Source organism: Crinia signifera, chromosome 2 (genome assembly GCF_055691185.1).
Source record: "Crinia signifera chromosome 2, ASM5569118v1, whole genome shotgun sequence".
NCBI lineage: Eukaryota > Metazoa > Chordata > Amphibia > Anura > Myobatrachidae > Crinia > Crinia signifera.
This window is the reverse complement of record NC_139218.1, coordinates 71,305,089-71,318,680: the sequence shown is the minus strand read 5'-3', so window position 1 is coordinate 71,318,680 and position 13,592 is coordinate 71,305,089. Positions and strand designations below refer to the sequence as shown.

The following is a 13,592-nucleotide window of genomic DNA, read 5'->3' as shown; positions in this document are numbered from 1 at the left end:
AATTCTATTCTTTCCACTAAAGATTTAGGTATACTAAGAGTAAATGTCCAGCAAAATATGATGGGTTCTGGGGACTGTGGTAATAGGCTACTGATTCTAACTCTGAATCAGAAATATGGTATATGAGGCATGTGTTAGGCCAGTGATGGCTAACCTTGACACTCCAGCTGTTGTTGAACTACACATCCCAGAATGCCCTGCATCAGTTTTAGCATGGACAAATAGTAAAACTGTAGCAGGGCATGCTGGGATGTGTAGTTCAACAACAGCTGGAGAGTCAAGGTTAGCCACTACTTTGTTCTTTTTTTGTTTTCTAGCAGATTATTAAGACAATAAAATATACTCTATTTAAAAATAATCAATGAAATCTCACGACTGCATACAACCAGCAGGTTTTTACATTTATACACATAGTGCCTCTAAATTCTACTTAAATGATGCAGCTATATGCAAATAATTCAAAACAAAATATTAGATTTTAATAAGGCAGAGACAATTGATTCAGTTGCATGGGATTTTATTATATAGATTTGAAATACTTGCAAATTCACAACATGAACAATATAAAGTATCATGTATGCTGTGGGCATACATTTCACATGCAGCTAACGTGGATTCACATAACAGTCATTGAATATCTGATTCCTTATTATACAAATAGTGTAGACGACAGACCGAAAACCTTTCCCTGAGGTCACATGACAAATCTAACATTTCCTCAGCCTGAATATTATCCATATACTTATGATCATTGCCAAACAGCGGAAGTTGCAGAAATAATTTCAGCTATGTTTTATTTTCGACACAAATAAATAAACCTTGACACATTGTGAAAATTTGTGCAAAATGTTTTAAAAAAATAAACTTAAAATAAGTATTATGATTGTTTTCATATTCTACAATGCAATAGTAAAATGACAGAATCTAAAGAACTTCACTTTGCACAGATTTTCAGCAATTCCCCTGTACATTGTTAGAGCACCTAATGTTTACTGGTTTCCCCGGAATTCCGACAACTGGGATTCCAACAGTCAGTATACCGACATCGGAATCAGACAGTCGGAGTATTAAACTCCCATAGCGGGAGAACAGAACCTGTGGTGAGTACAGCAAGCCCGCAAGGGGCTTCCATGCGCTTACCCCCATGTTGGAGTACCGGCAGTCAGGATTACGATGTCTGTATACTGACCGCCTGAATCCTGACTGGCCGCTATACCACACCCAGTTTTGACAATCTCCACCTCCTAAACTCAAAATCTTTAGATATAAATCAGAAAATAAGAAACCTGACAGTCACGGAAATCTAAATTTACAGAGCAATTTGGATTAATTTCTTAGAATGATTTTAACTTATTAGGGACTAACAGGGAAGTGTTGAATAAACTCCAGGTTACATGGAAATTCCTACCTCACAAATTATGGGAATCCCACACATGGTTCACATTATAAAACTAGATGTCGACTGGATAAGGGTATTAACATTTATTTGTGTTAAACCGATGACTGGAACAGAATAAGGAAATGGCGGGAGATGAGGCTCATTCAACAAGTTATGAATTAAACCAGACCTCGTAAAAACGGTAAAAGCTAGAATACAAATCTATGCTCAGTTACAGTCCTTGGTGTAGAATTAAACATGTACTAAACTCTGATTTAGTTTATTAGAAATGAAAAAACTTATTTTTTTTCCAATAAAGTTTTTATTGACTGTATTGTGTAACAAAAATGAATCGAAATTAAAACTTTTGAAAACATCTAGTTATTTTTGTTCTGAAACACAATTTCTTGCATGTTGCAGAGGGGTTTCCAGTTGAAGAAGACTAACCTTTTTTATGGGAAGCATTAGTGAAAGTCACCTAAAGGGTTCTAAAATAAAAAATACACACTGTTCACGCATACATGAGGAGGGTGCAAGCCTATCAAGATTAGAGACATCACCGAGACACGAGGTTGCAGGAAATGCAAGCAGCTATTTTATCTTCTGGACATATATTCACAACCCCTCCTTCACTAGTAAATGCATAACTCACAACCTCATCAAGTCTCCATGAGCGGTACATAATAATAGGTACACAAGAAGATTTCTCTCAAGCACATAAACAGTGGGGAAAAAATGCAAATGAGAGATTACAAAGTTGAATTATATACATTTGCACACAGCATAGTAAAATGGTTACTTGTATATAATAGTTTTAGGATATTTGGGTGAATAAATACCGACAATGCTGCCAACTGTTAAGGATAATGGAATAGCCCCTGGGGAATTAGCTACGGTAATTCACCATGTCTAATTGAATATCCCCCAAAGTCAAAGAGCGCATATACAAACTCCTCATATATTGTATGATTTAATCATATACAAATAATTTCACCACACGTATATGATACTAATAAGCCAGCTCAAAGCAAAAGATTCCAAAGCTAGCCTGCTACCTTCTGTGTTTGTGCATGTGTGAGATGTAGTTTCATTCTCTGCTAGTAGATGGCAGTGTTTCGGAGACTCACAGACACAAGACATAAATGATCTGTAACCCATCTTTAATCTAATTTCTAGAATTCAAAACAAACACAAAAAGAATACTATTTTCCCAGATATTTACAGATTTTGAAATGGATGCTTTAGTGTAAACTAAGCAACAGAGATGTATTTTTGGCATTAGGCTTCCAATTACCTGAAATAATTGATGGAAAAAAAGATAAAAAAAAAAAAAATTGTCAGTGATTTTGAAGCATCGGTTAATTTCTAATATAAGCTCTTCAATTTGTATACAGCCTACACCTTAAAATGAACTATGTGGAAATTACCTCAATATGACAAGATGGTGCCCTCCACGGGAAGATGCTGAGAAGGCAGATCCTGTATAATAATCTTATCGGCGGCACTTGGAAATAAAAAGGAGGCAGAGTCAACTTAATGCCAACTTTTCAAAACTCCTTAGTTATATATAGATAGATTGAGAGAGAGAGAGAGATTGTAGTACAGGAAGTATATGTTTTATAACTGATTTATAGTTCTCTCCATTATAATAAGTATAATTACCCAACTAAATGTGTAGCTGCTTTTCTGGAGAAACAACCGCTGCCTGTGTTAGTAATAATTGCTTCTCCAGTCTAATCAGTCTGACAAACAGGCTGGCTGAATGTTTGCCAGTCACTGGGAGGAGCACTTGCAGCACTGCCACATAGGAGAGCGGGAGGAAGGCAGTTTGGTTTACAAGGAAATAGGAGAAAAAGGATTGACACGCACTTTAATGTAGTTGAGAAATACATGGGAGACACTTAATAAAAATTTAAATACATATGTTGAACAAAACATGTACACTAATTAATATTAAAAAAAAAACTAAAAAGAAAAAAAAAACCTAAAGGAAAAAAAATGTCTATAAAAAGGTGACAAACCTACTGAAAATCAAAGTGGGAGTAATGCCCGGTACACACCAGGACGATCACCCCCACCCACTGCAATGGTCTGTTCTGAGATCCTACCTGCAGCAGGTAGGATCTCAGAAAAGACCGACCGACCCGCGCATCGAATCGGGATCGCATCAAAAGGACACTGAAATGACCCAAAACATGGCCAATTTACATACAATCGGTCGAGATTGTATCTAAATTGACTCGTTTTGGGCCGTATCGTCCTGGTGTGTACCCCACATTAGGCTATTTTATACCCACGTAGAGTCAGATCACGGAGGAAATTATTGTTTGTTGGACATCCATGAGATTGCAGCCAAACTTACTAGAACTTCGCTATGCCATACAATCATGAACCAAAATCGCAGATTTCTATTGAAATAACACTGCAAACACATAATGGCCACATCCTTTGTGTAGGTGCAGTATAATAATGTTTACTCTCTTTCCAGCAGGCTGGTCATGGATGTTTGTTTTTTAGATGTTGTTTTATTTGGAACATATGTTATTTCAGAGTATTATATTTGTGCAGGTGCCATCTAAATGAAAAGCGGCAGCATGTTACTTTGTATTAGTCAAGGTCTGTTTGTACCCTAACAAGGTGCTTTAATGGGGCAGAGACCATTTGAAAAATCAAAATGATTCAAATTGCTACTTAAGTTACTTTTAAAAGAAAATTAAGCCCCCTCTGTTCCATCAGACAATATGGTGTAAACCAAGACAGATTAATGGCCACATTAAAGGGTTATTCAATCTCGTGTAAATTTTTTAGATGGCGAAAAATCTGCAATTTTTGCCCGTTTTTTTTCAACTCTCCCTATTCAATCCCTGTGCTGATTTTTCTCCAGGGCAAAAAATTCACCATTGGCGAAAACCATGTGGAACAAACCCACGGCTGTTTCCCCCCCCCCCAAACATTAAATGGCCAAAAATTTACTAAAAATGGATGTAAACCCCCATGAGCGAATCTTTGCCATTTTTGCTTGCCAAAAAATTAATCTGGGATTGAATCCCTCCTAATAGTTTGAGGTGTCAAGAAGTCAAAAGAGTGGAAAACTTGCCCATAGCAGCCAATCAGCTTCTACCTATCATTTTATAGAATGCTGATTGCTTTGAGCAATTTCTCTGTCTCCCTTCTCCCCTCTTTCACTGCTTTATAAATCAACCCCTGTGGAACAGCTCTAATCCCCATGCATGTAGTCCTTTGCAGATATACAACATTCAAAACAGACTTTTCCATAGCAAGTGATATTAAAAACATATTTTATGTGGTCAATTTTTTTTTTTTTAAAGATATCATAGTCTGTTTCGTTACAGAGCCACTGCAAAGTGTCAGTTGAGAAGTCAGTTACTACACAATTTGACTCCAAGAGCAACTATAAATGAACCTTCCGCAGCCAGGGTTCTGGGTATCCCCTAGAATGCAGCCTCTAATTCACCTCGGAATGGGAAGTTACGGAGGCACCGTGGTACAAGAGAATATAAAGTTGTGTCCAACTGATGCATGAATGAGAAATTTTGAACAATAAAAACGGTGCAGGGAGAAATAAAATTTAATATAAAAATTCACATATTTGCCAGAGAAATCTGGTTCAAGGGATTTACTACACAAAGAAAAAAAAATATACATATAGGATTTTTTTTTTATCAAGAACTATGCAATGAAATCATGCCATAAACATTAAACTTGTGAACACAGAAACATTGACTAATATAGCTGAAAGAATATAAAATACTTTCTCTGAGGGATATACATCCATAGCCAAAATACCCACATATGCATTTATTAAATCATACATAACTAAAATGCCACCAAAAATGGGTTGTATTTTCAGGAAGCCGTACATCAATATTTAATGTACTTGGCCTACAAAAATGCCTTGTGATAACCGAGAAGATTGTCCTTGAATCGAAAGAAATTGACACAAAGATTTAAAAAGAAACAAAAATCAAATTTGAAAATTTTACCGGCCTTCCATAAACAGAAATGACAAGGCTGCTGTACAATTTCTTTACAGCTGCTATCGGTAAGGCATCTTTGGGAAAGTAAAACAGAATTCCACAAATGCACATTGATATGTATTCCATTGGTAGATAACAGTCGGTAATATCCTTAACTTAACTACAGCTTCCCAGGGGACATGAACAGTGTTGGGACTAAATTATACATAACTTGTCCCATTCAACTGGTGAATAAGTGGGCCTTTAGCAGCTTCCATTAACCTTCCCATGTTTAGACCCGCGTTATCCCCAACAGTTTTCATGGGGCAGATAAAAGCCTTGATAATTGCTGAAAGCCCTATTTATGCACATTGGGCACAAATTGCACTCTTTGGAAGCCAAGCAAGAGAAAGCTTTAGAAGAACCGGTAACTTTGTGGGGGGACAATTCTTCAGCCGGAGATCATTGAAAGCTAGCTATTAAGGTATTTGTCATGCAAGCAGAAACTTGATAATATAATTACTCATTAGAATATATAAGTTTATATATTTGCTTATTAGATTTAGGGGAGTTTACGTCAAAAGACTATATGGACATCTGATTAATAGGAGTATCATCATATTGGATAACAACCATTTAGTAAATATCATCTGTACCACACAATATAGTGTAATCAAAAATTATTCATAGAACTTTATAACCAGCAGGGACATATTATAAGACTCTAATAACTTTGAAGAAAAACTTGAACTTGAAAATGTATAGTATCAAGACTGTGTAGGCAGAGAGGTAACAAATAACAGCCAGGAATTTAAGGTTTTTCAGGCAAGAGATTAGGCGGGTGCACCAGCAATAAGCAGTGTGTGTGTGAACGGACAAGTGTTACAAAAGGACCGATATTCAGCAATCCAAGCTACAAATACACACAAATGACAGTAACTGCATAGTATTTCCGTGCGATGTTGAAGAATTGTAACCAAGACCAGGTGCCTAACATACAGTAATTATACACGGGTCATTTCCTTACCGGAGCTAGCAGCTCCGATGCACAACTGCACACATAGCGGATCAGTGCCACCTACTACTTGTATATAAAATAGGCTGGAGTCCTTGCATTAAAAATGAAAAGCAGCATTTTGGCAGCACTGATAGTAAAACACCAGAGGGTGAGAAGCCTGAAGGCACAGGAGGTAGCTACTCCAGCCAAATCAGAACTCTGCCTAGCAAACCACTTGTAGAATAGAAACAAAATAAAATCACCACATAACAAAAAAAATGATTCTGCTAAAAAAATAGTTTTTGACACAACTAAAAAGAACTTAAAATGATATGATAAACTGTGGTTCTGGTCCTGATAACTAAGGCACCAGATATTTGAAAATGTAACTGAAATTGTCTTTTTCTGTATAAAACAGAGTCCCAACGTATTTGAAGGCATTTCACTCGAGTGAAAGAAGGGCGGGCGGCTTATTCTCATTCTTATGTCATCATGCCAGTGGCTTTCTGGAGCAGCGGGATCTGCGGACATACAACAGGTTAGAACGAATGTACAACCACCAGGAATCAGTAAACACTATGAAGATCCATGTAATTATAATCAGTGCATACAGTTCACAACAATATATGAGAGGACAGGTTATTTATGAACAGTGGAAGTATATACGCAGCCTATCAATTTGCTAGGAGCCAGTGAGCGCACCAGGACACTGCCTAATTTTTTTTCTAAATTCAATCATTTTTATTAAATTTTTGTTATTTTTTGTTAAAAAACACAACATAAAGAAACATGACACGGCCTAATTTTAACAGGACCTGACGCAAACATGAGACACTGCTTCCTAGAGAATGATAGGCTACATTTACATGAAGGGTTTGGCCGGTTTCATACACTCCGGCTCCTGCTGGACGGTGAAATCCCGCACGGCCAGGGAGCCGTGCCGCACACAGTAGTTTATCATGGAGGGGATGGACACAGCCCGGCAGCCGTCCCTTCCAGTGGCGGGATCCGGCTGCAGCCGTGCAGCCGGGCCGTGGCCGTCCCGTGTGAATGGACACAATAGTTTCCATTCACAACTAATGTGTGCGGCACGGCTCCATGGCCGTGCGGGATTTCACCGTCCGGCAGGAGCCGGAGTGTGTGAAACCGGCCTTTGGGTACAAAATATTGACAGTCAAGGCTGACATGTTAGACTTTGTCATGGTGGCCCAGCAGTGACTTACCGTCTCTTGGTAGCTGCAGCAGATTCAGCAGTGTTTTCCTGGTCCTGGCCTCCCTTCCGGTCCAAAGCTCCCCAATATCCCTAATCTTTACACCACCCTTTAGTGCCATACAACTTGCAGCCTAACTTTAACGTTCACATTCACCTCTGGACATTCTGAGAAGTTGTCTGTCAACATTTTAACAATATAACGGTCAATACTGTGGTGTCAACATTATGGGGTATACTCAATAGAGGTCGAAACTGCCGTCTTGCCGAAAAGACGGCAGTTTTCGACATGAATACATCGGAAGGGGATCTGATCTATTCAATCATAGCTTTTGTTTTTTTTCGGCATGTCAAAATGTCTCGACATGCCGAAAAGCAGGTGGATTGACGGAAGAGCCGCTAATTCACCTGCTTTTGACGGAAACACAGCCAAAACTGAATGGTTTTGGCTGTATTTCCATCACTCTCAATCTTGCATAACAAGATGCCGAATTGAGGCAGGGAGGACGGCGCCGTGTGAGCAGCAGCAGCTTACACAGCGCTGTCCTCCTGTACGCTGCAGCCCACACCCTCCAACACCCTCCCACCGACTCCCATACATACCCGCCGCCGAGCCGGGTGAGAGCAGCTCACCCGGCTCCATCCAGGCTCTGTCTCAGGTCCCCGCTGCCTCTTGCCATCTCCCGCGCTAACCCCAGTCCGAGCGCCGGGTGAGTGTCACTCATCGGCCAAATCCTACATCCGGATTTGGCCGCTGAATTGAATAATGGATGCCTGATCCATTCCGGCAAAAGAATGTCGGAATGGATCCGGCATCAATTGAATATACTCGTTTGACGGCATCCCTCATGAACACAAATTCAATCATCAAATGGCTGCAATTAATGCGTGTAGCATCTATAAGCAACTAAATCAGATCTTTTATATGAATAACATACACTAGATTAAGAGCATATGCAAAATATGAGAATATAGCACATGGTCTTCTTACAAATCACTGTATGCCAGTAGTGACTTAATAAAAAAAAAAAAACACTCCTAAGAAATATTTATTTCAATAAAACAGGTAACAAGAAGGCAACAGACTTCCTTTACATGCTGCACAGAAAAACGGCTCACATGCTCACATTTTGCTTTCTAAATGTCTTTAAATGTTATTAAATAAGCCAATAAGAGTCACATTATCTTATTACAGCAGCCTGATAGCAGGGTTGAAAACCGCAAGTATCCATGGAAAAATCAGATCTGATTACATCACTATGGTAAAAGACAAAGGGGCAGATGTATTAAGCCTGGCGAAGAGATGAACTGGAGAGAAGGTGGAAGGATACAACTAGCCAATCAATTCCCAACTGTCATATTTCAAACACAGCTGATGCGTATCTCCTTCCACATTATCTCTACGCCAGTCTTAATACATCTGCTCCATAGGCCCAATTAGGATTTAAAGATGCATATTTAAAAGGCAAAACCAGGTAGATTTTGCCTTAAAACAAATACATTGCTAGAACACCAACATCTCACAACTTGTAGGCTATTACACATTATTGCTGTGTCCCTCTAAGGGCACGCACCTATTTCTGGGGACACTAACCTTAGTCAGATCCACACCAGTGAGGGTTTGAACGGAAGCAGGAATTTCAGCAAGCAATCGATTCATTTCACCAGTTATTCTGCTATCTCCACCGAGAATAAGAATTTCATCCACTTTGGCCAGGGGAGCAGACACTTTGGCAGCAATCTGAGGACAACAATATGGTTCTTAGTAATGCGCTTACTCCTTGAATAACTAAAAATAATAATAAAGTACATGTTCCAAAATAGGTTTATCCTTATGTACCATAAACCATGCGTCCTCAATGACCTGGATTACTGATTACTTATCTACAAAAGCACGTTCAGTTATAGATTATTGACAGCGGATTACAAACTATGTTAAATGGTATACTACAAAGTAAATATTCACACATTAGTCATAGAAATATACGTGTGTGGAGTTTCCCTTGAAGAACCTTGTGACATACAATAAGTGAACACTTTTGAGACAATCGATAGCATAGTAGAAAGCATTGGTCAAAGGGATAAAGGATGGAGAGCCGCGCAAAAGAGTGGGTGATGGATAAATAAGCAATCTGAGTTACAGTATGACAATAAAATGTTTTGATAAAAAAAGATTCATATTGAAGTACAGTGAACATGAAGTTTAAAAACAATGCAAACACAATTAATTGAATAATAAAGATAGATTCAATTAATTCCATGTTTTACATTGTTTTTAAGCTGGATATTCGCTGCAATTCAATATGAATCTTTTTTGACCAATAAATGTTATTATCATTATACTCTGTCAGTTTAATTATTTATCCATCACCCACTCATCGTTTATCTGTGATCACTGTTACCATTCAATTTGCAATAATTGAATTAAGCTGCAGTAGAACGTTGGCCGATGGATTCAATCTTGAAATTTATTACATCTAAACAGGCCTCGAGCGCCAAGAGCCAATTTCTTTGTTTCTTAGCATTTGTTAAAAGGATTACCTCAGGCAGGCACTCCAACACCAGAGCAATCTTCGCAGCTTCTCCGTAATGTTGGTAGGCTTCTGCTTTGAGCTTCATTTTTTCAGCTTCTGCTTTTCCAATAGCTTCAATGACCAACGCTTCTGCTTCTCCCACTTTACGGATTTTCTCAGCCTCTGCTTGAGCAATCATCACTTGTTTCACCCTATATTAAAGACAAAACAAAATAAACCATGCAAACGAGACGAATTTGTCTTACTAGAAATGGCACAGCTACTAAAAAAACAATACAATTATAAAATCAATGTGTAAGATATAAATGCCCATAATGCATATATTTAAGGAGAAAATCCACCCAAGTATTGGTGATGGGAAGCCATCACTCTTGTAATTTGGCTGTTAAAAAAAAAAAGTGATTTTACTTTAAGGGCAGGAACAGCAGTGACCATTCAGGGCTCACTTCCTCATCAGTAAATCATTCAATTGGTACCTCAGGTGTCGGGTCATTCCCTGATAGATTGAGAGCAGGGGGGTGGGAGGGGTTAGTCAGATGCAAAGCCACTACTCCTGCAATGAGGAAATGGCCTATATCTGCATGTAGCTGCCACATACTGGGCAAGTATATTTTTACACCAGAGTTTAGAAATCAGCTAGGACCTACTCTGGTCCTACCAGATTTAGCTCAGTCGACACTTACAGTTTGCACACCTGAAGCACAAATGGTTTTAATAAGGTGAAAAGGGACACCTTCTTTCTGGATTTACTTCCCCCATAAAGTCTACATCTGTTCAACAGGCCGTAATGAGTACTAAGCAGAACACTACATAAACACTGCACAGAAATGGCAGCACCACACAGATCTGTGTAGAGGCTGTTCTGAAGCGACATCTAGTGAGGAACAGAAAGGCACAGTTCAGAAATACTTTGTGCTCTAAAACACAAAACCTTGGACCATTGTCAACTGAACGCAGAAGCAATGTTCCAAGTAAATATAAACACTGGCTGTTTATGGAAAGTCTGTGACGGGAAAGAAGTGCTTACTTCTCTCCTTCGGCAATCTGCTGCATCCGGTATGCTTCAGCTTCTGCGGGCCTCCTGACCGTGGCAATCAGCTCCTTGTCCATTCGGACAATTTCTTTCTCCTCCACATCAATCTGCTTCTTACGTTGTACAACCTCAATCTCAATCTCTTCCTGACGAATCTTCTGCTGTTCCTTAGCTGCTTGCAACTCGTAAGCCAGCTGAGCCTCTGCTTTCTGCACAAGAAGAAATACGGAGTATAAAAACAACACAAAAGATTCCAGACAGAACTCCCAAATGAAATACTGTGTAAGGCAAAGAGCTTTCCTGCACTCAAGCAAGACTGCTAAGTAGGAACAGAATTTGGCAGGAAAACTGGTCAATCTAGTTGACAAATTAAGCGTGCTTAAAAGTGTATTTATATTTGATGTATTGATTGAGGAAGTGATGCTAACCATTACACCGTTCCTGCTGCCCAGCATTAATAAAGTTAGAAAAAGTTCTAATGGCCTTAAGACATGCATTGGGTCGACCACTGAAGGTGGTCATGGCTAAGATCAACCAGTTTGGAAGGTCGATAGTCAAAATATCCATATCAGTTTTGCAGGTTTTTTTTTTTTTTTTTTTAGTTAACTTGCCCTACCATCCACTACGGCCTGGCGGGAGAATAACATAGTGTGCCTGAAAGCATGGCAAGCTATGTGAGGAGATATGCAGTGGTTGATCCAATGACCCATACCCGGTCATACAGATGTGTAGTCATACATGTAGTCCAAGAGGCCTGGAGTGAGTGAGCAGCCATGTTTTGTGCAACTCTGCTAACGCCGGATGTCTAGTAACCAATCAGGGCCTCCTCTGCTAAAGATGAGCAGCCGGGAGAATCTGCTAGGAGCGTATGACTATTTACAAACAAGACGTGAACACACAAGGGGGCAGATATATTAAGACTTAACAAGAGATAAATGCAAGTGTGATAAGGAGAGATAAACGTCCAGCCAATCAGCTGATAACTGCCATGTTACAGGCTGTGTTTGAAAAAAGTCAGTAAGGAGCTGATTGGCTGGGTCTGGGACGGATATTAGACAGCACTTACATCAACAGCCATTACATAGACACCATTAGTTAGACAGCTCAATAGGTCGACATGGTTTTAGGTCGACATACCATTAGGTCGACAGCTCATTAGGTCGACAGTGTCTATGTCGACAGTCAAAAGGTCGACATGGATTTTTTCACTGTTTTTGGTCGAAATGTTGACACAGTCGACATGGACACAGTTTGAAGTGTACCGCAGCCCCTCGCATCGCTCGCTATGCTTCGGGCACGGTGCCTCGCTACGCTCGGCACACTATTTTATTCTCCCACCACGCCCTAGTGGATAGTAGGGCATGAAATACCGCCTGTCGGCACATGTCGGCTCAAAAAACAGTGAAAAAACCCATGTCGACCTTTTGACTGTCGACCTAATGGCAGTCGACCTAAAAACATGTCGACCTAATGAGCTGTCGACCTAATGACATGTCGACCTAAAACCATGTCGACCTATTGAGCTGTCGAACTAATGGTGTCTATGTAATGGCTGTCGATGTAAGTGCTGTCTAACAATAGTCCGGATACCGATTGGCTGGGGGTTTATTTCTCTATCACCCTTGCATTTATCTCTTGTTAAGGCTTAATACATCTGCCCTAAGGTGAGAAAGGGACTTTATAAGTGGAATAGTGCACCAGCAATCTACCACTCCATTCTACGGACTAGAGCAGGTTTTCCCAAACTCTGCTATTACAGTCCATGTTTTAAGGTTATCCATGTTTGAGCACAGGTGAGTTAATGCCAATTTGATTTAAACTATTTAAGGGACATACACACGGAGCAAATTTGTGCTATTTTGTAAGCAATCTGTCTAGATTGCTTAGAAAGTAAGCACAGATCTCTCCGTGTGTATGCCCAGAGACATTAATTATCTCTTGCTAACTAAGTCAGTGCATGCAGTCAAAATGTAGTCAAATTGCTTAGCAAGTGACTGCAAATCTCTCTGTGTGTACAGAATGAAAGATACTGATCACAATCTATCATTCTGAACCACTACACGGCTTTATTTTGCTTAAGCAAAATTGCTTAGCACACATCTCTATGTGTGGATGCCCCTTTAGACACAAGCATGGATATTCTTAAACCTGGACTGTAATGGCAGAGTTTAAGAAATGCATAACTGGTTTTCAGGTACATAACTGCATACCTGAAAACTGAGTGAGTGGAGTGGTAATGCAATGTCTGTAGGGAATCGGTACATCTGTCAGAATGAACTTAGGTCTACAGTCATTAGGTCGACCCCACTAGGTCGACTGGCAGGAAGGACGACCTGACTTAAGGTCGACATGGGCCAAGGTCGACATGACTTAAGGTCGAATTTGCATAAAGGTCGACATGAGGAAGGTCGACTGGTCATAAGGTCGACATGGGGTTTTCACTGTTTTTTTTATCCGAATGTC

General features: G+C 39.6%; 1 protein-coding gene across 3 annotated transcripts in view; it reads right to left on the bottom strand.

The window, feature by feature from the left end:
* Positions 1-500: 500 nt before the first annotated feature.
* Positions 501-13,592, bottom strand: part of FLOT2 (flotillin 2) — a 60,890-nt gene continuing 47,798 nt past the window's right edge. For all 3 annotated transcript variants that reach the window (XM_083172351.1, XM_083172353.1, XM_083172352.1), the window contains 4 exons: positions 11,124-11,338; positions 10,104-10,287; positions 9,157-9,303; positions 501-6,873 (listed from right to left, as the gene is read on the bottom strand). In XM_083172351.1, coding sequence (XP_083028477.1) covers positions 6,835-6,873; positions 9,157-9,303; positions 10,104-10,287; positions 11,124-11,338 — 585 coding nt within the window. In that variant the 3' untranslated portion in view covers positions 501-6,834. The remainder of the gene's footprint in view (positions 6,874-9,156; positions 9,304-10,103; positions 10,288-11,123; positions 11,339-13,592) is intronic.